The sequence below is a fragment of the Osmerus eperlanus genome, chromosome 18, assembly GCF_963692335.1.
Source record: "Osmerus eperlanus chromosome 18, fOsmEpe2.1, whole genome shotgun sequence".
In the NCBI taxonomy this organism is placed as follows: Eukaryota; Metazoa; Chordata; class Actinopteri; order Osmeriformes; family Osmeridae; genus Osmerus; species Osmerus eperlanus.
In genome coordinates, this window is record NC_085035.1 from 13,004,820 (window position 1) to 13,032,472 (window position 27,653).

At 42.0% G+C, this 27,653-nt stretch overlaps 1 protein-coding gene across 1 annotated transcript in view; it reads right to left on the reverse strand.

Moving 5' to 3' along the window:
• The window catches only part of LOC134038990 (pappalysin-1-like), a 267,738-nt gene that overhangs the window by 178,770 nt on the left and 61,315 nt on the right, over positions 1–27,653 (reverse strand). Inside the window, exon 7 of the mRNA XM_062484743.1 lies at positions 12,884–13,385. Within this exon, the coding sequence (XP_062340727.1) occupies positions 12,884–13,385 (502 nt within the window). The remainder of the gene's footprint in view (positions 1–12,883; positions 13,386–27,653) is intronic.

Here is a 27,653-nt window from a genome sequence, read left to right on the forward strand (position 1 = left end):
ATTACACTATATGCAATATAATGTCTAAATCGACTACTTTGTATGGTGAGCTTGTAGTGAGACATCAAAAGTATGGTTTGGAGTCTGTTAGCACGAACAGTTTAACTTATGTTTAACTTATATTTTTAAATAAAAGTTTATAGCCTGTTCTCCTATTCTAAAATGGCCGTGGGGCAGTTACACGACAGTAAACAAAAGCTGCAAGACACCCAATGCAACTGCCACGAGACACTTGCGTACTACTATCAACAGAACAGTAACTGTCATGTACCAGCGGAGGCACTGGCATGTACCACTAGCTACTGTCATGTACCACTAGCTCCACTGGCACGTACCACTAGGTGCCAGTAGAGGCACTGGCATGTACCACTAGCTACTGTCACGTGCCAGTGGAGGCACTGGCATGTACCACACGCTACAGTACAGTACAGTTTCGGTTCTAACCGCTACTGGAGCCGGCTAAAGAGTAGTAGGCTAACGTTACGTTTTGAGTGGATGGCGAGCGCGAGACGCTGAAATGGATGCCAATAAGATTCTGAATGGAAAGTTTACTTTTAAAAAGTTGTTAAAAAGTGAGTTAACTATGACATTAATGCGATTAATCGCGATTAAATATTTTAATCATTTGACAGCACTAGTAATAATAAATAAATATTCCTGTTATGGGCTTGAAATTAAGGCTTGTCCCTTGTTCTGCCTTCGGGTCACATGAACCATCGTTGTGTTTACCCAATTTTACCCAATACAAAAACAAATAATTTTCTTTTAACCTTCGCAATGTGGGGGTCTGAGACAGCCCAACGGTTAAAAGAAAATGCTTCACTTAGTTTTTGTATGCAGTAAAGTTGTCGCAATACGACGGTGGGTCACAATGACTGATGGGTAAAAATGACCCGAAGATAAAACAAGGTGTAAGAGCCAAATATTTGTATTGTAATGGTTATGGCTGTACACTGGGTGGCGCTGTTTGGCTCGGCTATATGAGCCAGGGGGAGACAGGTAGAGCCAGGTGTTGACCCCGGAAGGGCAAATGGTTTTGACCGTTTCGGCGGAGTATTGTCTCGTGTATATGTCTTGTTTGCACCAGCCATCCTGGAATAAAGGGTATTATCTCCTTAGCCGGCCTTTGGACTTATTAAAGACGAGCACCAGGTAAACCAATAGCCGCCTAGCGCGTCGTACCAGAGCCTGGGGCAACACTACAACAGCGCAGCATTGGGCTGGCTGTCATACAAGGGTTGAGATATGTCTCCCAGTGGTGCCAACCTTCTATGAAAGGTAGCCAAAGCAGCAAAAACTATAAACAGCATTTTCATACACTTTCTCAATGTTTATTGCAACCAACATTTGATAGCATTAAGGTGTAAGTGTCTACATGCTAACTGGCATATTTGTTTTTAATTTATTGCTAGTAGTCACTAGTTATTGAGCTACGAAAAGGATGTGGACCTGAAAATTCCAGTGCCATATTTTCAGGCGTTCTTAGCTACATTCAGGCTAATTCATGCTTTCTGAACAGAATAATTTGACAGTTGGGTAGCCTTGGCCAAAAATGTCCACCCTAGTAGAGTCAACAAAAGTCAGCCTCATTGCTAACAATAGCAGACGAGCTAGCACTAGCAACAGGTGCCTCCTCTCTGACGAGCAACTAGCAACCTCCTTTAAAAAAAAACTGTTGATAGAAGGCACACTTTGTAAAAGAGCTGCTCTTCTCGCTTCTTTCTCCTTTTTTTGCTTTCGATTAACGTACCCGCTAGCGCTAGGAGTGCGTCGATCCATTCTTTTCTTCGCTGCCTGTCTAGCTACGTTTTTTCTTAATTTCTTTACATTAAACCCACCCTCCCTTACCATTGTACCAATTGTAAAGGGTATGTCGTCTGGTAGAAAATATTCACACGATTTAATTCACGATTTTTCATTTTGTCGCGCTTAAACAGTGAGTGTAAACATTGGACAGTTGACTTGCTCCTTTAAATTTATTTCAGTTACACAACATGTCTTCAGGGGGCCCTTGGTGGCCTGGGGCCCCGGTTGCCCGTATTATAATCCAGCCCTGCTCCGAGCAGCACTGGGTCACCCTGACCACGCCATGGTCCACCTGATTCCTGCATACAGGCAGAAACTAAAGCTCTGTAAACCTGCTGTGAGGTAGACTAGTGAGACTCAGAGGATCTGCGGGCATGCTTGGACTGTACTGACTGGGATATGTTCACGACTGCTACCAATAACCTGGATGAGCTCACAGAGGCTGTGACATCATACATCAGTTTCTGTGAAGACTGCTGTATACCAACACGCACCAGGGTGAGCTTCTACAAAGCCATCATTGAGTCCATCCTCACCTCTTCCATCTCCATCTGGTACACTGCTGCCACTGCCAAAGACAAGAGCATATCATCCGCGCTGCTGAGAAGGTGATCGGCTGCAATCTACCTTCCCTCGAGGACCTGTACATCTCTAGGACCATGAGGCGAGCAAGGAAGATTGTGGCCGACCCCTCTCACCCTGGACACACTCTGTTCCAGCCACTCCCCCTGGCAGGAGGCTGCGGTCCATCAGGACCAAAACCTCACGCCATAAGAAAAACAAATTCCCATCCGCAGCTCTTATTAGGGTTCCCCCGGTAGGAGGAAACCTATTGTTTTTGTTAGTATTCTTATTATTTTTCCTCTTCTCCATGAAATGGCTTAATAGCTCAAAACGTCCTTGACCCAATTTTTTCAAATTTGGCCCGATGATATAACAGGTAACTCACTGCTCCCAGACCACTAATGGCCCATGTACGCCCATAGGTCGTACAAAACAAAATTTTCCCCTTGAAATGTCAACCGTTTCTTAACCTTTGTCCCAAAGCTGACCAAAGCTAATACTCTGCCCTTTCTATTCATAAAATCTCAACAGTTGGTGTGTAGCAGAGAGGATAGAGAGACTGACTTGTAACCTTATGTTCATGAGTTCAAATTCCCATTCAGCCTATTGTTGTTGGCCGAACAAAGTAGTTTTGCTCTCTTGTTGTCCAACTCTTGATCTTCTACAATGCAATGTACATTTGTATAATATTTTGTCATTTTGCGGAGGAACCCGCAACAGTCATATTGCACTCATTTAATTTGAGATCTTATTGTATATCTTACATTGTAAAGTATTGTTTTAGAATTATTTAGACTGTTGTACTTTTTCTAGTTTTTCTTGTTAAGAATTGTATATATTTATCGTATGCACCTTCCTGCCACATAAATTCCTTGTTTGTGTGAATGGCAAACAAAGCAAATTTTTATTCTGATGTTAAATGTTTGGAACGTGTTGTTTGAAGTAGAAAAGTAGTGATAGAGTTCGTTTTTAAAAACAATAGATAAAAAAGACCATCAAATGCAGATTATTTTGTGATATCACCGTTTGTCATAATCCAATGATAAAATACTCTATCATTGCATTCTGAAAGTTATATCACAACATATTAAATGTGAATTCCAGCCAGGCTAGCTAGCTTGCACTAGCATTAAGAATGACAAACCGACTCTAACTCGACGCTGTCAATCCCTCTCCAGCTCGCTTAGTGACTAGTGTCGTCAGTAGCGATTCTAGGCACGGGTGAACCGGGCAGCCGCCCGGGGCGGCATGAAGAGAGGGGCGGCATTTTCGTGTTTGGCGCTCTCTGCTGGCATAAAAAAGGTAGTGTGTTCACACCCATTGTCGTGCCGTTTACTTACATTTCACATTTACATTTTAGTCATTTAGCAGACGCTCTTATACAGAGCGACTTACAGTAAGTACAGGGACATTCCCCCCGAGGCAAGTAGGGTGAAGTGCCTTGCCCAAGGACACAACGTCATTTGACACGGCCGGGTATCGAACTGGCAACCTTCAGATTACTAGCCCGACTCCCTCACCGCTCAGCGCTCAGCCACCTGACTCCCCTGTTTATTTGGCTGGTGGGGGTTTTGGGGGCGGCAAAAAATTATAATATGGAAAATTATTAACACAGAACTGCATTTTATAGGCTGAATTAAGCTTTAAAAGAAATTAAAATGAACACCATAACCCAAATTGGTTATTATCTTACGAAGTCCTTACATGCGGGAAAAAAAATATGAAGAGAAAATAACAAAAGTCACCTGTTAGTTGGACGACCAAATTTTGCCTCATTTGGACGAGTTATTATCTTGTTAGAATGAGATGTGTCAAACTAGAGAGGGTACAATTTCTGGGGAAATTGTAGGGTGTGCTTGCTTGCGTCGGTTGCTGGTGGGTCCGTCCTCTAGTTTTTCCCTTCTAGTGATATTTTCAAGCATTTAGCCTACTCATATTGCATATTTCATTAAGAACACCCTTTGAAACAGCTGCGAACCCCCTTTGAAACAAGCTACTGTAACAACGTTGTCACTGGCAGTATGGAATCACGATTCAAACAGTACCGTCTGCTAACTGAAAATATGCTCCCCAAAATGTAAATAAGTTTGACATTAATGTAGGGGGAAATGGCTCATTCAAAATAAGTTTGCTAGAGGCAAGCTAGCTGCTGTTGCTCCACATTTCACTGATTGTTTGAAAGCGCCGGAAATGAGAAAGTTTCTTTTGACGTAAAGTTTAGCTGTGGCATTGAAGACAGTACTACACACTGCCAGTGGGCGAGCCGAGTCTGACTGAGGCTAACATCAAAACCAGCCGCGGTGTCACTCAAATTCCAAGTTTTACACAAATCACAAAAATATGCTGACCCGCTGGCTATTTTCGCAATCGCCATATCTTTAAAACACTGCACTCCTTCTGATTTTTGATGTAGAATTGACCCTGGTACGAAATTAAGAAAATACTCATCAAAGATCGACAACAGCTGACGCAATCGTCAACGGAGGCTGACGGGGCTCTCACGTAGCAAACCAATCAAAGTTTTTACAGCAACCTACATTAAAATCTCACCATCTGGCTGTCTTCACAATAGTCATATCGTCATAACATTGCCCTCCTTCTGGTTTTGGTGTAGAATTGACCGAACTATAAAATTCCGAAAATACTAAACTACTATGAGGCATGGCTGCCACCTAGGCAGTCTCACGGGCGACCCGCACTCGCTCAAATTACAAAGACTTTCACAACCTAAATAAAAAATCTGAGATGGCAGTTCCACTCGAAATTGCTTTCTCAACAAAACCCAATGGTTGGTAATTTTGGGGGTTGGCATTTTTCACTCATAATCTAAGCTCCAATTTGCGTGCTAGAACGTCTCTATCACGTTGTATCCATGCGTCGTTGCTAACGTGTGCTGACGTAGTGACGTAGGCTAGCACTGGTACTCTTCGTTGACAGAAGACACTTTTTGCCACAAAAACGTTGTAACCTCCTAAACTGTGCAACGGAGTGTAAATAAAAATACAAGCAACTCAATCGCTACCAAGACGAAACTTTTGACATCTAGGTTGTCTATGTAGTCCAAATATTGACTGAGGCTTAGGGGGGCAAAAATAAATAATAATAAAAATAATAATAAATATATATATGTGAGAGAACAAAGGTTGTGCTCTAGCCGAAGGCTTGAGCACACCCAATAATTAAAAATAGCTATTCACTACATATCAAGCAGGGATGTCGTTAGACCCTTTTTACTGAGGCACGTGCCCCAGTATAAATCTGCTCTGCCCCAGTAAAATCGAAAGCTAGAGTTTTAACAATTTACTTTATTAGGTCTAACAACGCCCCTGGTATCAAGTTTGCCTCGTGGTACTGTGGGTATGATTTTTTCAGTAAAATGTTTTATGTTTTGTCCCCTATAAACATGTTGTGTAACAGTGCGTGTCCACTGCAGCGACGCGATGCGAGCGACAACATGTTTTCCATTCATTTTCAATGGAGCCAGGAGAATCGCTTGCGTGGTGCATTGTGGGTAGCGACGCGACGCAACCGAGTTGAGATTTTCGCAACTTTATGCAAATGAGGAGCGATTTTCGCTAGCGATGGCAAATCGGAGTGTTTTCTTGTTTCTCGTAACGTAGCAACCATGGTGAACATTTCTAGCTTTCTAGGTTTCAAGGTGGAGGAGAAAGTAATCGTTTGTGTGGCTGCTTACCCAGTCCTGTACGATACATAGCTGTATTCGTACAGAGATGTTAATAAAAACGATGCATGGCGCAAGGTTGCCGAAGTTGTTGGTGCTTGTACTTTCAAATTCAGTCTAGTCACATTACGTAACTTCGTTCTGTGGTAACTACAGTAGCTAGCTAGCCCGGCTGGAACTCCCTATCGTATCGACAGATTAGCAGACTTTGAGTAATATAATAAAACGTGTTTTACACATGTCAACGTTTATGTCTATTAAACAGTTTTGTATTTTGTATACTAGTTGTATTTTGATCGATGTTGCGAGTACGTAAACCCAAGTCTGCACACTTGGCCATGACAACTACAACAGTGACTTTAGAGAACTACATTTTACATTAATCTGTTTGAAACGCCCCCGAGCGTGGTGAACTGTGGGAAGGCGAGCGATGGCAAGCGATTCGCGTCGCTGCAGTGGACACGCACTGTAAGCCTCTGACAGTTGTTTCCCTGCCCTTTCCATCCAATTTTGTTCCAGCAACTTCTGCAAGGCTTTACTCTGGGGTTATTTTACAAAACCACTGTCAATCTAACTAGATTTGCAAAAAGGCACTGAAGTTCAGACAAGAATTGATGGCACTGTTTATCGTATCAAACCAGGCCAGTTTCATTAGTTTGTTTTGTAAATTATTTTGTTGAACCACAATTCAAAAGCAATGTCTGATTTTCATTTGTTAATTTTCAATACATTTTTATTTATTATTACTTTTGTCAGTTTCAAGTTATTTCAGTGACCATTGTAGGTTTTTCTTTCTTTAACCCTTGTGGGTCACAATGACCCAAAGGTTCACAACGATCCATTGTTGTGCTGCAACTTTACCCAATGCAAAAACAAATAAAAAGCCTTTTCTTTTAACCGTCGCGCTGTGGGGAGTGTGAGACAGCCCGACGGTTAAAAGAAAATGCTTCACTTTATTTTTGTATGAGGTCAAGTTGTCGCAACACGTGGGGGGGTCACAATGACCCGAAGATGACACAAGGGTTAAAGGGGTGATTGACTGGGTTTTTTGGGTATTTCACACTGTTCCTTGAGGTCTCCGAATAGGGTATGTAACATTGGTTGGGTTGAAAATGGCCCGGGTGCTGTTCTATGCCCCCTGATAGATCCTCTGAAATTTTCCAGGGAAAAAACACTAGCTTTTCTCCTTTTATGGTATGCTCATTAATATTTAGATGAGCTGCGCGCTGATTGGTTAGTTTTCAACGAGTGAAGCTGGGGAGCAAAAACGCAACACGGCCAACAGCACTCACTGAAACACCTAAGGTGGAGACTTGAAATAAAAACGCGCAAATAAATCTATTGTGTCTACACAACACTGTTTTCAACAGATTGACTAGATATCATTTGAAATGATAACGTTAGTTGTTTCCACTTCTGTTGTCGAAGCAAACTGGATTGATTTAGGTGGGTAGAACGTTACAGCTTATAGCAACCAAACTATATCGTGATTCAACTCAGCTTCAGTTAGCTTGCTCTAGACATCTTGCTGAAAAATAACCTGACAAAGATCTGGACAAACATGCATCGTGAATTGTAGATTTACATAACAACACGGTTTATTTATTTGAATGAAACAGTCAGGAATATGAAACAACGTCAGCCCCATTGCCAATAAACTAAGCTAAATCATCACACATTCTACCTATGCTCTTGCGTTAGCAAGCTAAACTAGTTTACATGCCTACAGTCTAGGTGTTTTCGCTATCTACCTGTTCTTGCATTCCTTGCAAATCAGCGTTAATAAAAAGCAGATTAGCTAGAGTCTAGCTAACATTGACTAGACGGGCATGGCTGATGCTTGTCTATACGTAGCGTAGAAGATCCCTGTGCAGTTTGACCCTCGACACATTTGCGCGAACCATTTCACCAAGGACGGTTTTGAAAACCTGGGACAATGTAGCTAAAGCAGGATTTGCTATGAAGCTGTTGCTGAAAAGAGGTGCGTTCCGACCTTACGTTCATCACAACCGCAAGCTGTAGTATGATTTTGTCGGTAACAGTTATTAGCAATGCTAACGTATCCTGTATCTAGCACCTGCCTTTCTCCAGTTCTTTCAAATAGATAATCTAGACAGGCGTTAGCAATAGGCCAGACTGCTATTTGTTTTCTGGCTATTTTTTCGGAAGCTTCCCTTCTAATGCCGACTACACCTAGTCTAGCTAGAGTCATTTGCTAAGTAAAGTATGTTGATGTGTTTAGAAACATATTTAGAATTCTACCTATGCTAGATACAGGAGACGTTAGCATTGCTAATAACTGTTACCGACAAAATCATACTGTAGCCTACTTACAGCTTGCGGTTGCGATGAGCGTACGGTCGGAACAGCACATCTTTTCAGGTTCAGCTTCTTAGCAAATCCTGCTTGAAATTGTCCAAGGTTGTCAAAACTGTCTTGGGTGAAATGTTCAGAGCAAATGAATAATTGAGTGTCGAACTTCGCCGGGATCTTCTCATAGACAAACAGCAGCCATGCTTGTCGAATGTTTGGCTCCTTTGGAAGACTATGAGTGTTAGTCTTCCCTGTACAGCCTGGAACACAGCATTTACGACCGTGGTCCATTTTCAATATCCTTGTTATACTTCAAAACGTTATTATTTGTAATTGCTTAGAAGTAGCCTACACAGAGCAGCGCGCAGCTAAACTAGCATCGGAGATCTACGCTACCTCGGACTGGGCAAGAACACCAGTGAGTGGGCTGGTCTGGATGTAAATTTTGGGGCGTGACAAAGATACAGACCAGAGCCAAAAAAGACGGTCCCCGGACTGACGTCAGTCCGGTGGCTTTGTTGAAAAGCTAGCGTTTTATAGCCAAATTTTTTATTTATCTTTAACGGGAGGGTACCAACAATTTTGTTCACGTCTGTATAGGTTAGGACCATTTTTACATAGGATTGCTTTGTTTTTATGCAACTTTTTCAACTGTGTGACTCTGTGACTCTGTGAACTGTGACATAGTCTATCACCATTCCCTTAAGGTCTGTTTCCTTTGTTTTCAAAATGATGTTGTTAAGAGTGTGGCTATCACAGGCCTGGGATGTTCCCATAGACTTCAACAGATGGTGACATGGATCTTACAAGCAAAAAGACACCCCTCCCCACATGCACACATGGTTATTTAGTCAGGCTTGACAGAGGGACATGAACTGTGCAATAAGTGAAAGCAGCTAATTAGGCTGGGAAGACAGAGAGAAAGTGACAGTTTGGTTTATTGTTTCAAACAAAAGCCAAAACTCCATCTCCTGCTTCTCTCTTTGCAAAGTTGGCATCCATTTTCTCCAAAACCAAATTGCTCTCCTTTGGGCCTTTTAATGTATTGCTAAAGCTATAATTGCTCATTGAAAAACCAACAGGTGTTTTCCCATTTGAGGAGTCAATTGTGTAATTGGCGATTTGAGTAAAAAAAAAAAATTATGAAGGGAATGTTTGTTGTGTGTTTTGTGATGGTTTGCGTTTTGTGATTGTGTGGTTTGAGAACATTTTGAAAAACTGTGAAAAAAAGACAGAAGCTTAGACAGCCTCTTCAACACCAGTCATGAACAACGTCAAAATGCTCAGATTATTACTGTGCTTCTCATGCTACAGCAAACGTGTACATTAATATTTCTTCATGTACTGTGAAATGCTCAACAACAACACTCTGCCGTATATCATAAAAAAAACTTGTCTTGGTGGTGGTTGAAGGACGAGGGAGAAAGTGTTTAAGGGATAGGATAAGTAACATTTTAGAGAAAGAAAGAGAGAGAAAGAGAAAGACGGGAATATATGCCTTTTTTTATCATTTCAGGTTGGGTAGATACAGCACCACCCGGGACAATAACTGGTTAATAAAATATGCTTGCGAAGCCATGATTAGAAGAGCATCTTTGTCAAGAAAAAGAGTGGAGAGAAGGGAAACTAATTATATATATATATATATATTCTCATATGCTTCAATGTTATTCCAGTAAAACACAAATAAGCTGCGGCTATTCAGCTTGGATGGTTTTCAACTTTCACAACCCCTTTAACTTGTCTTTGATCCTTTTTCGAACAAGGGAAGGGGAAATGAGAATTGATTTAGCTATTTAGTCTTGCTGATCTGACATAAAACCACAGTGAAAAAGCACATATGGGAGGCAAACGTAACCTCTGCCTCAATGAAGGCGTGTGAGAACCTGGAAAATGGACTTCCATTCCAGTGAAATTATAAATAAATAATGGGAGACTAGGGTTGCAAAATTCCGGGAATATTCAAAGTTGGAAACTTTCCACGGGAATATACGGCAATTAACGGGAATTAACAGGAATAAACTGGAAATGTTGGGGTAATTTAACTGTATTTACCTTGTCATAAGAAGACATGCATGCAAACAATAATAAACTATAATACAACTTTTGTGTGGACATACATACATCCTACTCTCACTGCTGTAAAAAGTTTGTCTACTGTATACAAATAAACTTGGTATTAAAATGAACATGGCTTCAGTTTACCAAGTGATCAATATGCTAGGTATTGACAAACAGTTTTGGGAAACTGTCATTATTTTAAGACATAAGGCTGTCAAGAAGCCAAAACAAGGCTGCCCCTTTCCCTCCCCACTACTTGGAGGTCAAATTAGGAGGTTAGAGGTTGGATTTAAAGTTCTGACAGCTCAGAAGTGCTGGGTCAGAAACAGGATTAGCCCATAGGCCAGGAGGTCCCATCCCGCACACCTCACAAACCTCCTACCTCCTCCTTGCCCTTCTTAGCAGCTCACCCCCATCCATCTGAGCCTTACACTCCGCTCCATGAAACTCTGCTTTTCTCATCAACCCCTAACAAACTCCTTCATAATTTACTCCTGCCACCGTGACCTGGCCTCTACCACTCTCGAGCCTTCAAAACGTCCATCCTTAAATTGAACCACGGCAGCCAAAGAGGCTGCTATACTACAATTTTTTCTCAAACTCTGATGAAGGGCAGTGACCTAATTCACCCTATTCCCCCACCCTTCATCGAGGCCCACACTAGGATATGAGAACCACTGAACTGTGTTCAATGCAAATATTCTGGCAGTAGCTAAAACTGTCAGTCACCACACATCCATCAGCATGAAAACTACTAAAAATGTTTGTTACAGGAATGTACGAATGATAAGGGTTCTCCAACCCCAATTGTGTGTGTGAGTGTTTGTGTGTATAGGGGTACAAGTTTGTACAGGGGTGACAAGTTTATTGATTATCATTTATCTACTTTTCAGTCTTTCACTCTTGAACTTTGTTAAATCTTCCTGTCTGCTGGAAAACAATTAAGGACAGATAAACTTCCAATGCTGGAACCTAATACTTTTAATCTGGATTATACTCCATGCCAAGCCCCTGCCCTCTGTTGTGGGTTTACCTGACCCCTACCCCGTGGGAAAGAGGTCAAACCGTTTTAACATTACAAAAGAGTCAGCCACCACCACTGACCAAGTTACTATGGGGAGCTACCATTGGCTACAGCACAACCATAAATACAGACAATGTCATTGTCATGCTATGAAAATGCATTACATTTATAAATATCCACCAACCAGCATCAATTTACTATTGTGCCAGTAGGCACTCTATATAGCATATATACACCTCTATCTTGCATAACAGACACTTGTCCCATTGCCTCTTATCAACTACTTTCCTTCTCATGTGAACCATGCTGACAGCACAATAGTGAAATGGCACAACACACGGCATAATGTCACGGAGGTGAAACTTGCATCTAGTCAGCACATTTGGCAAAAGAAATGCACTAAACTATTGCCTCTGTGCATAAAATGCCATCAACAAACAATGGTTGTCCTTGATCTTCATGGGACATAAACAAAAACAAGTGTAGCAGGCAATAAGATGCCTGTGGCAGTGCAAACAGTGCACTGCAAACAGCTACACTGGGGGGAAAAACAGCTACACAGTGCATAAAATGATTGCACCTCACCAAATCACTGAGGGGTCTTAAATATCCTGTGTCATATCAAAATACATTTTCATTAATATTAGCCATTATGCTTTTTATATCCAGTGTTCTATGGCAAAAAAAGTAAATTTAGTGTAATCGATTTAATTAACATATTTGTAGTCTTTAAACCTAAAATGTAACTGTCAAATTTGCATCATTTTCATTAAAAGAGAAAAGTTCACTGAAGAAATTCCCTTTTTGATACAGTATACTGTATCGTTTCCCTTCCTACCTGAATTTTGCCTGACCCTGGACAAGTTCTGGACTGAAATCAAAAGATTCTGAGAAGTGAGTGAGGTGAGGCCGATCCCAGAGTGGAGATTTATATGGTGCCTACAGCCCAGATCTTTGGTGCTTGGCTAAAGAATATGGTATTCCGGGCCAGGTGGAGCACACCAGCTATCCCTCTGGAACTGGGTAAGCCGGTGAACACAGCCCAAGCTAAAATCAGCCTGCATCTGCATGACTCAGCACAATAACTTTGGCTTTTGCCCACTTGACCAAGAACAAGTCAGAGAACAAATTTGATTTGCCTTTTTTTTGTCTTCTGCAGGGTCAACAAGTGTATGGGGTTTGAGTTTTTGTTTGTTTGTTTTTTTACAAATGATTTCTTAATGTTGATGAAACTGATGATTTCTCACCCCACTCTATCCTTCATTCGCTATAGCATATAACACATGCAAACAATAAACACATTAGGCTGAATCTTAATTCATACTGGATGCAACAACTTAATCCATAGTTCTAAATCATATTGCTCACATACATAAGTACATCTGTCGTCTATGCCAGTCCATTATTTAAAAAGTTACTTCCCAGCAACCAACCTGTCTGTATATCGCCTGGTAGGGTCATTCAACAGCAGACCATTGGAGGCGTGGGTAAATGGTGGATTGCGAAGCAGGCGATGGCGGAGTGGCTGGAGGTGCCGACACAGTGGACAATCTGGCTTGGATGTCAGGAGGGTTGCATCAATCTCCAGGTGTTGCTCCATGGTAAAGAACTGCACCCCGTACACTTCTTCCTCCACATCGAGCTTAAGAGTTAACGGTGTATCACAGAACACATCACTAGGACCCAATGACAGGTTGTTTCCACTAACTGTAAGTAAGAGGATGTTGTGAATGGCAGGTAAGGCAGTTTCCTCCGGGCTGAAGAAGGTGACCCACACAGTGAGGGACTCAGGCACCAGGGGGTGAGCAAACTCCAGTTGTAGCATGCATCCTTGGAAGGGGCATTCCGACAGTCCCACAACTCCCTGCTCGGTTCCTGCGTTTGGGCTCCATGTGCGGACACTAGGCTCACATGCCTGCTCCACATCCGGTGGGCCTGGGGGGAAAAATGTCAACGATGAAATCAGATTTTTAGGAACATGAAAAGATAATAATAATCAACAAAGCTAAATAAAACCCAATAAACATTAGAAAACAAAACTAATGTTGCCTTTCTGTAGATAAAAACATTAAGTTTACTTAAATTGCAGACGCTAAAGAGGTAGACTGGTGTAACTTTGAAGTGACATTTTGCATTGATAGCTTCATGGTAACATAACAGCTAAGTACAGTACCTATACAGTGAAAGAGCTGATGCATTAAGACAGAAGATTGATCGTCAATGATGATTGGAGTCTACAGTTTCTCCTATTATCCTGAGGGACATACACCTATATTAGACAATATAGCAATATTAAGGATTAATAAGTCAAGTTTTTAGTTTCATTGTGCCAAAGAAGAAGAAAAAATGACCAAGCTGTATTTGGTTGACTTTATAGTTTGGAGAAGAAGACCTTCTGTTTCTGTTAGCAGTAGCATTAGCTGTTGTTGTACGTATTCTCAACAGTCAGCCCACCCTTCCCAGAAAGCCTTGCTGGTGTGTGCGTGTCCTCAAGCTTGCGCGTGTGTAAACGGCCTCTGGAGTCAGTGAGTATTTGGATTGCGCGCAAACTGTGGAGCAAGGAAGACATCAACTCAAGCATTTAGCCGAGCATGCTTCTTTCAAATATTCACAATAAATGTACTTTTCATCTTACATTCAACTATTTCTCACATTTGTGTACTGAACATTGTCAAGAGTCTTCATATGAACCTGTGATTGAATTAGAATATCGGTTTATGACTAGAGGATGTGTAAAGCATAATATTAACGTTAGCGATAAAATAGGTTTCCATTTAAATGGTGGCCAAGCAGCAAAGCACAACCATTGTTCTCTCTCATACATATTTATTGGGTGTGCTCAAGCCTTTGGCGAGAGCACAACCATTGTTCTCTCTCATATATATTTTGAGTGTGTTTGCTGGAAGCAAAAACACTATTGTTATTCTGCATACTTATTATTTTAATTGTTGGAATGCTGCTTCAGCATTCCACGAATTGTTATTTGAATCTTTATTTAACTTCTTCATCTTCTTCTATTTCTTCCGTGACACCTTTCAGCTCTTTCAAATCTTCAGCTATTAAGCTATCAAAAAATTCAGCAGTTTCAGGCTATGACTGCTATGACTTTTCAGCTTTCTACCTACATTTAATCATTTAGCAGACTCTTATCCAGAGCGACTTACAGTAAGTACAGGGACATTAGGGCAAGTAGGGTGAAGTGCCTTGCCCAAGAACACAACCTCATTTTTCACGGCCGGGAATCGAACTGGCAACCTTCTGATTACTAGCCAGATTCCCTAACCGCTCAGCCACCTGACTCTGACTACTACTTCTACAGTTTAACAGTTCAGCTTTCAGCTTCTCCCGCATTGTATTTCAGCTCTTAGCATTGTTAGATGATGCAGTTCAGATTCCACACTGCCTCTTTTGTGTGACTCACACATTTTTGAAATTCATTTCAGCTTACCTCTTATGTAATATATATAATATAAATCAATATTCATAATATTTTTTACATTGTTTTTCCAATTGAGTTTTTTTTTCAAATCCTCTTAAACTTCTTCAAATTTCAAATCCTTCTTCTTCCTCAATCTTTCAGCTACAGCCACCATTTAAACTTTAAAATGTTGACAAAACCCTAAAAAAAAAAAAAAAATCAGCTTTTTGCAATATCACTGATTATGTTTCATGAGTTTTACAAACCATTTCTGACATGTACATGGGTGTGTATGTGGAGAGCCTAGAGTGCTGACTGAAACGCTGGAGGGGAGCTTCAAAATCTTCTTCAAAAAATATTTCTAATTTGCCAGCCTTGCCACAATTTTCACTCTTCATGCTTCATTTTTGGATCAATAGATAGCTAATTTTGTGCTGGTCGTAGACAGTTGTCTGTGGGATCCAACAGACTTACACATTTGTTCAGAGCCCCACGAAAGCGAGACAAAGTCCAACTCTCGCCCCATAGAGACCAATGCAAATCTGGTGACACATTTCTCAGAGAAAGCAGAAGGAACACGTTTTTGAAACTGCCGGAAGAGTCGTATTTCTGACCGCACAGACATATAAAAGATATCTATGGTTTCTGATTTTTTTTGGATTGGACATATAGTTCTGCGTCTAGGTTAACTTGTTTGAGGTGTGGATTCTAGGTACATTTCTGTTATTCTCTGCCCTCAGCGCGTTAGCAAACATAGCTGCACCATCACCGTGGCAACCACACAGACAAGCGCCACTCAGTCTCTTACACAGGTGATTGGTATTAGCTGATTAGTGGAGTCACAAGACAGAGCTATTCAGTCAACTCCTCTCATTAAAAGACTAAGAGCACTACTACACAACTACTACCACTACTAGTGCTGCTACAACTACTGCCCCTGCTGATATATCTTATGCCACTACTACAACTACTAATTCTGCAGATGCTGCTAATATCTCTTTTACTACTATTGCTAATGGAACTGTTTTGTTCTACTACGCCACTGATAGCACTGTATCTGCTACAGCTATTACTATCCCAACTATAATTTCAGCTACTAAAACGAATATTCTACTTCTTCTACTACTTCTACAGTTTAACAGTTCAGCTTTCAGCTTCTCCCGCATTGTATTTCAGCTCTTAGCATTGTTAGATGATGCAGTTCAGATTCCACACTGCCTCTTTTGTGTGACTCACACATTTTTGAAATTCATTTCAGCTTGCGGGTATTTTCTTAGTTCTGTATTTTCAGCAATAAAAAAAAAATTCAGCTTTCAGCATCCAATGCATTTTCTGCAGGAAATGCACTTTCTAGTTAATTTTCCTCTTCCGACCACTTTTTTTCTGTTGCCTACTAGTTTCACACCTTTTAAGCTAGAAACACCGTTCAAACTTTATTTGATAAAGTCTGAACTGCTCTAGTGTGCTATTACTTTTCTCACTGATAACCTTTAAAGTTTTTCAGATATTAAAGTTTAAAGTACAAAAAACATGGGTTTCAATGGTTCAGAATTTTCAAGTCAAATTCCATTGTGACGTCATAAAGTACTGACAGAACTGTTTCTCACCGAGTCAATTTTCACAGTTTAACACTTTCCTGTCTGAATATGCATACTTTTTCAATTAATATACCTGAACTGTTTATACCATGTTGAAGACAAGAAGTAGGGCTTTCTTATGATGTAAATATTTATTTGATTATGTAAGGCAAATCATCCTATATCAAGACGATTTCACGGAGCCATTTTGACAAAAATGTTCTCCGTCTGCAATACTTTTTTAGAAAACCTCATTTTTAACCACTTTCAATTCAAGATAGAGGATAAGTTAGAGTGTATGAAACGTGTGTAATTTTGTGGTGAATTCAGAACAGCAGACAGATTTAAGATAGACTATTTTGTTTAAAAGTTGCCAGGGCCCCTGGGGTTGATGAGGTCCGCCCGGAGTTCCTTAAGGCTCTGGATGTTGTAGGTCTGTCTTGGTTGACACGACTCAGGATCGGGTCGCTGCTTTTTGCAGATGATGTGGTCCTGATGGCTTCATCGGGCCGTGACCTTCAGCTCTCACTGGAGCAGTTTGCAACCGAATGCGAAGCGGCTGGGATGGGAATCAGCACCTCCAAATCTGAGGCCATGGTTATCGACCGGAAAAGGGTGGAGTGCAATCTATGGGTCGGGGAGGAGATCTTGACCCAAGCGAAGGAGTTCAAGTATCTTGGGGTCTTGTTCACGAGTGAGGGAAGAATAGAGCACGAAATCAACAGGCGGATCGGTGCGGCGTCCGCAGTGATGCGGGCTCTGCATCGGTCCGTCGTGGTGATCAAGCAGCTCAGTCGAAAGGCGAAGCTCTCTATTTACCAGTCAATCTACGTTCCTACCCTCACCTATGGCTCGGGCATCTGATAAGGATGCCTCCTGGACGCCTCCTTGGTGAGGTGTTCTGGGCACGTCCCACTGGGAAGAGGCCCCGGGGAAGACCCAGGACACGCTGGAGGGACTATGTCTCTCGGCTGGCCTGGGAACGCTTCGGGGTCCCCCAGGAAGAGCTGGTGGAAGTGGCCGGGGAGAGGAAAGTCTGGGCCTCCCTGCTTAGGTTGCTGCCCCCGTGACCCGACCCCCGGAAAAGCGGCAGATGATGGATGGATGGATGGCCAAGCCGCGAAGCGGCGAAGCCACTTAAGTGTTTCTACCTTTTCTTATTATTGGTGGCCAAGCCGCGAAGCCACTTAAGTGTTTCTACCTTTTCTTATTATTATGGTTCCTCCGGTAGGAGGAAACCTATTGTTATTGGTGGTATTATTATTTATTTTTTACCTATGGGAGTCAATGGCAGCCCCTAGACCAGTACCGTAAAAAGTTGTGAAATTTGGCATGTTGAAACTGCAGACCATTAGTAACTACCATACCAAACATGGGCAATGTGAGACAATAGGTGGCGCTACAGGCCACGCCCCAATATGTCAATTTTCAAAGTGATGCCATTTGCAGGCCATAAATCCCCAAATTCTGAACTTCATTACATATGCCTTATTTCTCATGAGGAACAAAAAAGGCTCTAAAAGCTATAACGGCCGCCATATTGGATTTTTCTGTACAATAAATATTACGGAAACACGTTGTTTCGCTACTCCTCCTAAATTTTTGGTCCAATTTTCTACAAAATTGCCAGGGATGATCTCCGGACTGAGCCTCACAAAAGTTATCATAGGGATTTCTGATTTTCAAAACCGTTTGTCCGGTAGAGCCAATCAAAATCGGCAACAAAGCAACCAAACAGGAAGTTGGGTCATATCTCAGCAAATGTTTGAGAAATCAACACCAAACTTGGTATGTCACAAGGAAGACACTACAACATGTTACCATGTGCAAAGGCAACTTCAAATCTCCAAAAATGATTGATAAAAAGCAAATCGAATTTATCGCTAAGGCTAAAATAATGCTTTACACACAAAAACACACAAAAACTGATACTCTGATTCAATCACAAGTTCATATGAAGACTCTTGAGAATGTTTAGTACACAAATCTGAGAAAAGGTTGACTGTAAGATGAAAAATAGATTTTTTTGTGAATATTTGAAAAATGCATGCTTGGCTAATTGCTAGGGATATTTCCAATGTAATGTCTCCCCTTGCTCCTCAGCGCGCACGCTCCACATTCTCACACACACAAGGGGCCAGAGCCCTTGACACACGCGCAAGCTTGGGGAGACGCACACACAACATGTCAGGACATTTTGGGCTGACCAAACCCCACCTTCACTCCTTGGTCTAGTAGCCATTCTAGACTAGTAGCCATTCTGTGGCTAGTTTGGCCACAGCTAATTCTACTGTTAAAATAATTCTACTTCTTCTTCAGAAAGTTATAAAGTTGAATCAACCAAACACAGCTTGGTCATTTTATCATTTTCTTTGGCACAATTAAACTAAGGACTAGACTTTTAAGATAGCATGACCAAAGCAATTTGGTGAGGGAGGGTTCCTCCATAGACAGTTGGTGATAGAGAATTTCAGACAATAACTGAAACAGTCTTGCATTAAGAGTAGAGTAAAAAAAATAGAGTAAATGTGCTAATGGTTGTTGAAACTCATTGCTCTGAGTTGGTGCATGTCAATTTAGGCAGAAGTCCATGAGTGGTGACATTTGTCAACCTCAAACAGCATGAGTCTGCCACTGGGCCTTATGAAAAGGCTCTTGTCTGGATTTGCAATGCAGCTAGAGGAGGTTCTAGACCATGGGGGGCAAGCTGGGGACAGTTGTACTGTTAGAAAGGCCAGTTACATTACACATTATTGTTGTCATATAGTTTTCTTCCCAGCATTGCACACGCTAACAGGCAAAAGCAGTGGTGCCCAGAAATGTTTCATAAAAGTGGTGAAAAAGAGAAGCAGAACAGTGCAACACCATCCCACTACCATTATCTCTTATTCACTCTCATCTGTGTTGTATATCTGTAACTGCTACAGTGGGCCTACATGTATGGGCCTACATGTATGGGCCTACATGTATGGGCCTACATGTATGGGCCTACATGTATGGGCCTACATGTATGGGCCTACATGTATGGGCCTACATGTATGGGCCTACATGTATGGGCCTACATGTATGGGCCTACATGTATGGGCCTACATGAAAGTTTCACAGTCAAAAGTGTAGTAGTGCAGAATAGAGGAACTGGGAAATGGGTGCTGATGTGGAAAGTCCCCCAAAACAGTGCAGAATGGAAATAAAATATTAGATTTTAGATTAGATTGTATCAAGGACCAATTGGAGAAGAGGCCAAAGAATATTTACAATTGTAGTAGGCCATTGATATGTTTTATGCAGTGCAGAACTTTTTTCTCACAATCGCGTCACTAGCATCTTGTCATATTACGCAGTCGGAAGACAGCTACATAAATATTGTAGCATCAGCGCCCTTGTGTACCCAGCATGCAGTGCGGCATACCAAAAACGCAAAGAGTTGTTGAAAATAGTTTGGTTACAACAGCCGTGCGAGGGATTTCAGTTGTTGTGTTCGTTCAGTTAAATGTGTGTAATGTTATTGTTTGTTAGTTAAGATAATCCTGTTGGTCACCCTGATTGTGCATGTTGTGTAGTTTAATCGGATCATAGAGTCTGACCATGTATAATTATTGTCTCGGGCCTCAGTTAAGTTTGGCTAGCAACAGGAACTCTAGCTTGCTTGTAGCACAATTTACTGGGGCCAGCTTCTCCACACAGGGCTCTAGACTGAGAACAAATGGTCGCATTTGACATTGTTACTGAAAATGATCGCTACCATTGAATTTGCAATTTCCCTATGAATAAATGTCAAGCTTATTTACGTTTTTGGGGGCATATTTTCAGTTCGCAGATGGTACAGTTTGAATCGCAATTCCATCTGAAATAGGGCCTACTGCTGGTGACAAAGTTGTTTGAATAACTTGTTTCAAAGGGGGTTCAGCTAGTTTCACAGCGGGTTCCTAATAAATGAATGCAATATGAGTAGACTAAATGCTTGAAAATATCACCAGAAGGGAAAAAAACTTTTTTAAACCGGATTGCCCAATATCTTCGTTTGATCCAACTTTTCAACTGAGGCTATAGCTTATCACTAATCCCTCTTGCAGGGGAAATGAGACAACCGTTTCATTCTACACTTCACTTTTAATATTTTGAATTGTAAATGAGCAGCAACAAATGTCCATCCATCATCTTCCGCTTATCCGGGGGTCGGGTCGCGGGGGCAGCAACCTAAGCAGGGAGGCCCAGACTTCCCTCTCCCCGGCCACTTCCACCAGCTCTTTCTGGGGGACCCAGAGGTGTTCCCAGGCCAGCCGAGAGACATAGTCACTCCAGCGTGTCCTGGGTCTTCCCCGGGGCCTCTTCCAAGCAACAAATGTATGCTTTTAAATCTATGCAATTTTCATAAATAATAAGTAGGCCTTTTCATATAAAATATACAGAAATATCAGTTGTAAAAATTACAGTTAATAGACGGATCCATCTGCAACCGACGCAGGCAAACGCACCCTTCCAGAAATAGTACCCTCTTTAGTTCGTATTGGAATTGTTTAACAGACAATTGGAAAAAGGTTTGACTTATACCTAATCAATATTTCGTTACACCCATCCATCCATTTTCATCCGCTTAGTCCGGGGTCGGTCGCGGTGGCAGCAGGCCCAGCAGGCTGACCCAGACTTCCCTCTCACCCACAACATTTTCCAGCTCATTTGGGGGATCCCGAGGCGTTCCCAGGCCAGTTTAGAGATATAATCCCTCCAGCGTGTCCTGGGTCTTCCCTGGGGTCTCCTCCCAGTTGGACGTGCCAGGAAAACCTCTCATGGGAGGTTAGAAATTAGATGCCCGAACCACCTCAGCTGACTCCTTTCGACACAAAGGAGCAGCGGCTCAACTCCAAGCTCCCCCCTGATGTCCGAGCTCCTATCTCTAAGGCTGAGCCTGGCCACCCTACGGAGGAAACTCATTTTGTCCGCTTGTATCTGTGACCTCGTTCTTTCGGTCATGACCCAGAGTTCGTGACCATAGGTGAGGGTTAGAACGTAGACCGACCAGTAAATTGAGAGCTTCGCCTTAGTGCCTGGTGCAGTGCCTGATTTACTGCTGCAGCCGCACCGATCCGCCTGTCGATCTCCCGCTCCATCTTAACATCACTCGTGAACAAGACCCTGAGATACATATTTAGTTACAAACAAAGTTAAAGAGGTATCATTTAAAATTATACATCGGGTTTACCCAGTGAAACATTATTTTCTTACATTTTAAGATAATATTGATTATAGTTGTACCTTTTGTGACAGTCACCCTTAAACTGTGGTTCATTTGTTTTGGCCATTTGTGAAACCATTTTGGCAGAATGTTTGTGATTTTATTACAGAGCATATTGATGGCCAATTTATGTAGTTGTGGAAGCAATTGGTATTCTGTCTTTTAGAGAACTGTCGAGACAATCGTAATCAGGTTTATATAATGAATTGTATTATTTTAAAGTCAAAGTTCTACATTCACAAATGTAAGTTTTTATGTAAAAAAAACGGTTTTCTTTCTTTCAAGAAAGAAAGTGAGCATTAGTTTGTTTCAATAAGATTCTCAATGAAGCAAAAAGCTGTGAAAACTTTGAAGATGTAAACTTTTCAATATTTTTATTGAATTCAGCATCAAGTAATAATGTTTCTGTATTTTTTTTTAAACTTTGCAGTGTCCGGTTCTTCAGTTGAGCGTGGCAAACTCAACCCATTGTAATTTGTACACACACGCACACACACACACAGATTTCTGTAATTATTAGAGACATACTGTAAAATTGAGATGTTAGAGAGTTAGACTTAGGCCGAATCCCAATTCTCTGTCTTACACACAAACCCCTTACCCCTACCCCTTAGTTTTGCCCGTTCACGTGAGAGTAATACTCGTTTTTATCAAGGGGTAGGGCACTGGGTATGGGGGGGACATGTCCCACCCAGATTCATAGTGACCCCGATCCGTCCCCAACACTCTCCCTACGTAAGGCCACAGTTAAGCATCAGTTAATAACTGCACAGCTGATTGGGCGATGTTAGCGTGTAATAGCGTGTGTAACGTTGTTAGCGTGTATTAGCGTGTTGTAAGGCAGAGTTTCTGGGTACATGTACAGCTTGTGTCTCTGTAAGGTCAAGAGGTCATGCAGCGAGGCCCCCTCTGAGCAGAATATAGCACGCAGTCCAGACAGTGGGGAGACAGTGAGGAAAATCATGTACAAATAAGGCTTATGTGATTAACGACCACTTCACCTGCTGAACGTTCTAGGGTGTCAATACATTGACCACTGAAGACCCATTAAGGAAGCAATTCTGTGCATTCTATATCTGTACTGTCCAACTCATGTATTTAAGCACGACTGAGAGACAGAGTTCTCACTCATGCCATCAGCTCGTCTTGAACTGATTGTTTGATCCGGCCACTCGACTAATAAACCAAAGTCAACTCCTTTCCTTTGTCGTGACTCCTTCCGGCCTGCCTTCTCCAGAATTTACATCGTATCACGTGTGTAACGTTGTTAGCGTGTATTAGCAGGTAGAGACTAAATCAAAGTTAATGTGGGTCACCGTAACCGCATTCTAATTTAGACATCTCTCCAGGGGAAGATTACCTAGCACAACAGACTTCGCAGAAATGGCAAGAGGAGTGCGCTGCAAGTTTTCTCGGCGCGGCTTTCTTCGCGGCTTTCTTCCTTGGAGCCCGACACTACTGTTCCTGTTGAACTAGCCAACTCAACGCTCTTGACGGATTTCCCTGGCTGGCATAAACTATTAACGTAAGTTAACTATAATGTCTCACACCCACTCACATTGTCCTACATGTGTCATTTTGCTCAAAAAGTTGACTCTGTTAGAGAGTCGCGTTCAGTCGCTTGAGGAAGAACGTATGCTAGTAACTTTAGATGCGACTGGCGCAACATCACTGGCAGGGAGTCCTAGCGCTAGGGAGGACTCAAGATTAGCCCCACCGGTTTCACCTTTGCAGCATGGTGGGAGTGGGACTCCTCAGACGTTAGTGATCGGTGACTCCATCACTCGTAACATTAGATTGGAGCAACCAGCGACAGTTTACTGTGTACCTGGGGCCAGAGCTACCGACATAGAAGCTAATCTCAGGGTGCTGGCTAGCACTAGGGCTAAGGCAAAGGCCCAAGCTAAGGCACATGGCGCACGCACCGATGATAGGTATGAGAATATTGTCATTCATGTCGGCACCAATGATGTTAGGCTAAGGCAGTCAGAGGTCACGAAGGTTAATATAGCTCGGGCATGTGACCTTGCCCAAAAGATGTGTCGGCATCGAGTAATAGTCTCTGGCCCACTACCTGTTAGGGGGACTGACGAGATCAACAGCAGACTTGTCTCTCTTAACCGCTGGTTGGCTTGCTTCTGTTCAGAACAGGGTTTAGGATTTGTAGATAATTGGTCTTGTTTCTGGGCCAAACCTGGCTTGTTGAAAAGTGACGGGCTCCATCCAAGCTGGAGAGGTGCTTTTCTATTGTCTAGGAATATTGAAGCTATTTTAGAGCAGGCCTGACACTCACTAGAACAAGCCGGGCCACAGTCTCTTAGAGAGTCTGATAGGTTTGTTGATAGGTATGTTGTGAGCTGTTGGGGGCCCGATAGCCTAGCTTGTAGTGTAGTCAGTGAGGTTGCTGATGTCGTTTCTCCCATTGAGACGGTGTCGGTTTCTCTAAATTTCGGCCTTCAAGTATTAGGAATTATACCAATTTAATATGTATTCAGCCTTGCTCCCCCGTTGCTCTTCCTACTAAGTTTTCTGATGACAGTGCCACCTTCTCAGAAGAATTATCTACGTCTAAATCTGCCAAAAACCCATACTGGAATGTTGGGCTCCTAAACATCAGATCTCTATCCACAAAGGCCGTTTTGATTAATGATCTAATGTCTGAATACAGCCTGGACTTGATTGGACTCACCGAAACCTGGTTAAAACCTGATGAATATTCCCCCCTGAATGAAGCATCGCCTCCGGATTTTGCGTACTCACACATCCCTCGTGTATCAAAGAAAGGTGGTGGTGTTGCTATGATATATAAAGCTAGCTTCAACCTCAGCCTAAAATCTGTAAATACCTTTAAATCATTTGAAATAATTTGCATGAAACCACCAACTATTTTAAAACGGAATAATGCTACTACTCCTGGCCCCCCTCCCTCATTTTGTATAGTTACTCTATACCGGCCCCCCGGCCCGTATTCCCTCTTCCTGGAGGAATTTGCAGATTTTAGTGCTGATCTTGTGACATATACTGATAACGTCTTGATTATGGGTGATTTTAACATTCATGTGGATGACCCAAAAGATCCTTTAAGTAAGGCCTTTACTGCTCTAATGTATTCCACAGGTCTCACTCAGGTGGTTTCCAAACCTACCCATCTTCACTCGCATACATTGGATTTATTTCTCACGCGGGGAATCAAGATTAGTGACGTAATTGTCCACCCCCACAATCCTATATTATCAGACCATTGCCTGGTCACCTTCAAAATGGACCTCTGCCAGAGCCTTGGAGGCACTAAGAATATTTCTACTAGCCGCTGCATAACCCCAAACACAGCTCTGGAACTGGCTAATATTCTACCCGCTGCACTAGAAGTCCTTGACGTCCCAAGTAAATCATTAAATACTAAAACGAGGGATCTGAATTTGGTTCTTCAGCTATCCCTAGACTCTGTTGCCCCTCTCAAACCAAGGAAAAGAAAGGACAAGAAACTGGCTCCATGGTATTCAGAGGAAACCCGCACTCTTAAGAGGTCCACTAGAAAACTAGAACATAAGTGGCGTACCACTAAATTGGAGGTTTTCCGCCTGGCCTGGAAGGACAGCCTAATGGAATACAAGCAAGTCCTCATCAGGTCCAGATCAGATTATTTCTCTAGGTTGATTAGTAAGAACAAACACAACACTAAGTTCCTATTTGATACTGTTGCAAATCTCACTAAGAAAATTACACTCTGTGTTAGTTCAGATTTCTCTCCCAATGATTTCTTAGATTTCTTTGACCAAAAAATCTATGCAATAAGGGACAAACTACAGACTAGTCCTGGAGGAGTGGCCATCAACACTGAACTTTCCCCTATACCAAGCATGCTGCATGTTGAGGCTCTCACTCACTTTAACCCTATTTCTATGGAAGCGTTCATCGAGCTGATAGACTCCTCGAAACCCACTAGCTGCCTTCTCGATCCCCTCCCTGCTAAACTCTGATTATTGGACCACCCATGCTTAGTATTATTAATGAATCTATTGTAATTGGCTGAGTCCCCAACGATTTCAAACAAGCTATTATTAAGCCCCTTCTTAAAAAAAACAAACCTGGATCCAGGTTGTCTTAGCAACTACAGGCCAATTTCAAATTTGCCATTTCTCTCCAAAATTTTAGAGAAGGCTGTGGCACAACAGCTCACTGAGCACCTCTCCTCAAATCAGCTTTATGAACCTCTCCAGTCTGGATTTCGTCTCCACCACAGCACTGAAACTGCATTAGCCAAGGTAGTCAATGATCTACTGTTAGCCTCTGACGCGGGTTCTATCTCTGTCCTGGTTCTTCTAGACCTAAGTGCAGCTTTTGACACGGTGGATCATGAGATTCTCTTGGAACGTATGGAGAACTATGTTGGGATTTCTGGTACGTCACTTCAGTGGTTTAGATCGTATCTACCTGATAGATCACAATATGTCCACTATGATAGTCCACAAATTCCTCCAGGAAGAGGGAATACGGGCCGGGGGGCCGGTATAGAGTAACTATACACTCTCCTGTTGAGAGTTTTTTGGGAGTTTTTCCTTGTCTTCCTTGAGGGTTTAGGTTGGTTGAGGGGCAGTTCTATGGGCATATGTGAAGCCCTCTGTGACATGCTTGCGTGTAAAAAGGGCTATACAAATACATTTGATTTGATTATGGCTGCTCATCCAGGAGCTCCACTGTAAAATACGGAGTACCACAGGGTTCAGTTCTAGGCCCTCTGTTATTTTCTCTCTATATGCTGCCTTTAGGAAACATAATTAGAAGCTCTGGGGTAAATTTTCACTGTTATGCAGATGATACTCAGCTATATATGTCTATAGAGTCTGGAGAATTTCCACATGCTATGGAAAAATGTGTTTCTAGGTTGAGAGCTTGGATGACTGCAAATTTCCTTCTTCTAAATTCGGATAAAACCGAGGTTCAAATTTTCGGTCCTAAAAAATATAGAAATAATTTTTCCAATCTGACCTTAGACCTAGACGGCGTCAAAGTTTGTCAAAGCCAGCTAGTAAAAAATTTAGGAGTCACAATGGACCCAGACCTTTCGTTTGAGTACCATATTAAGCAAATTACCAGAACTGCATTTTTCCATCTACGTAATATTGCCAAAATACGAAAATGTCTCTCAAAGGATGATGCCGAAAAACTAATACATGCATTTGTTACGTCCCGATTGGACTATTGCAATGTGTTGTTCTCTGGCCTCCCAATTACCCACCTAAAAAATTTACAGCGGGTGCAAAATGCTGCTGCTAGACTATTGACCAGAACAATGTGTCTCTCTACACTGGCTCCCTATCCAAGCCAGAGCTTCAAAGTTCTACTACTAACACAACCGTTGTTCTCTCACATATATATTATTATTATTTTTATTTCTTTTTGCCCCCCTAAAACTCAGTCAATATTTGGCCTACATAGACAACCTAGGTGTCAAAAGTTTCGTCTTGGTAGCGATTGAGTTGCTTCTATTGGGATTTACGTTCCGTTGCATGGTTTAGGCTCAAGTTAAGTTTTTGTGGCGAAAAGTGAAGCTAACGGTGGCTAATTTGCTAGCCACAGTCACTGACGTTACTAACGTCACGAAAACACGCGTGACTACCTTTGGCAGAACATTCGTTTCACATCTGTTAACTTGGGGGATAGCTAGGCTAACTATAGCTTTACTGCAAGGCAGCTGCAGAAACGCCACAAGCAAAGAGGCCAGGGTGATAACTATTTACTCATTTTACTTTGTGATATGACACACAATTGTGATGTGTAATGTATATAAGCTAATATTATTAAGGAAGTACATCTACTTTAGGAAACAGTAGTCTACTATTTCACTTAAGCATTAGCATTGACAAGCATTAGCATGACATTAGCCTCTGTTGCCCGGGCAACACATACTACAGGTCTAAGATGCCCTCCAATTAAATAACCGTTTTCTGATTTTTTTGGTGTGGCGTTTAATC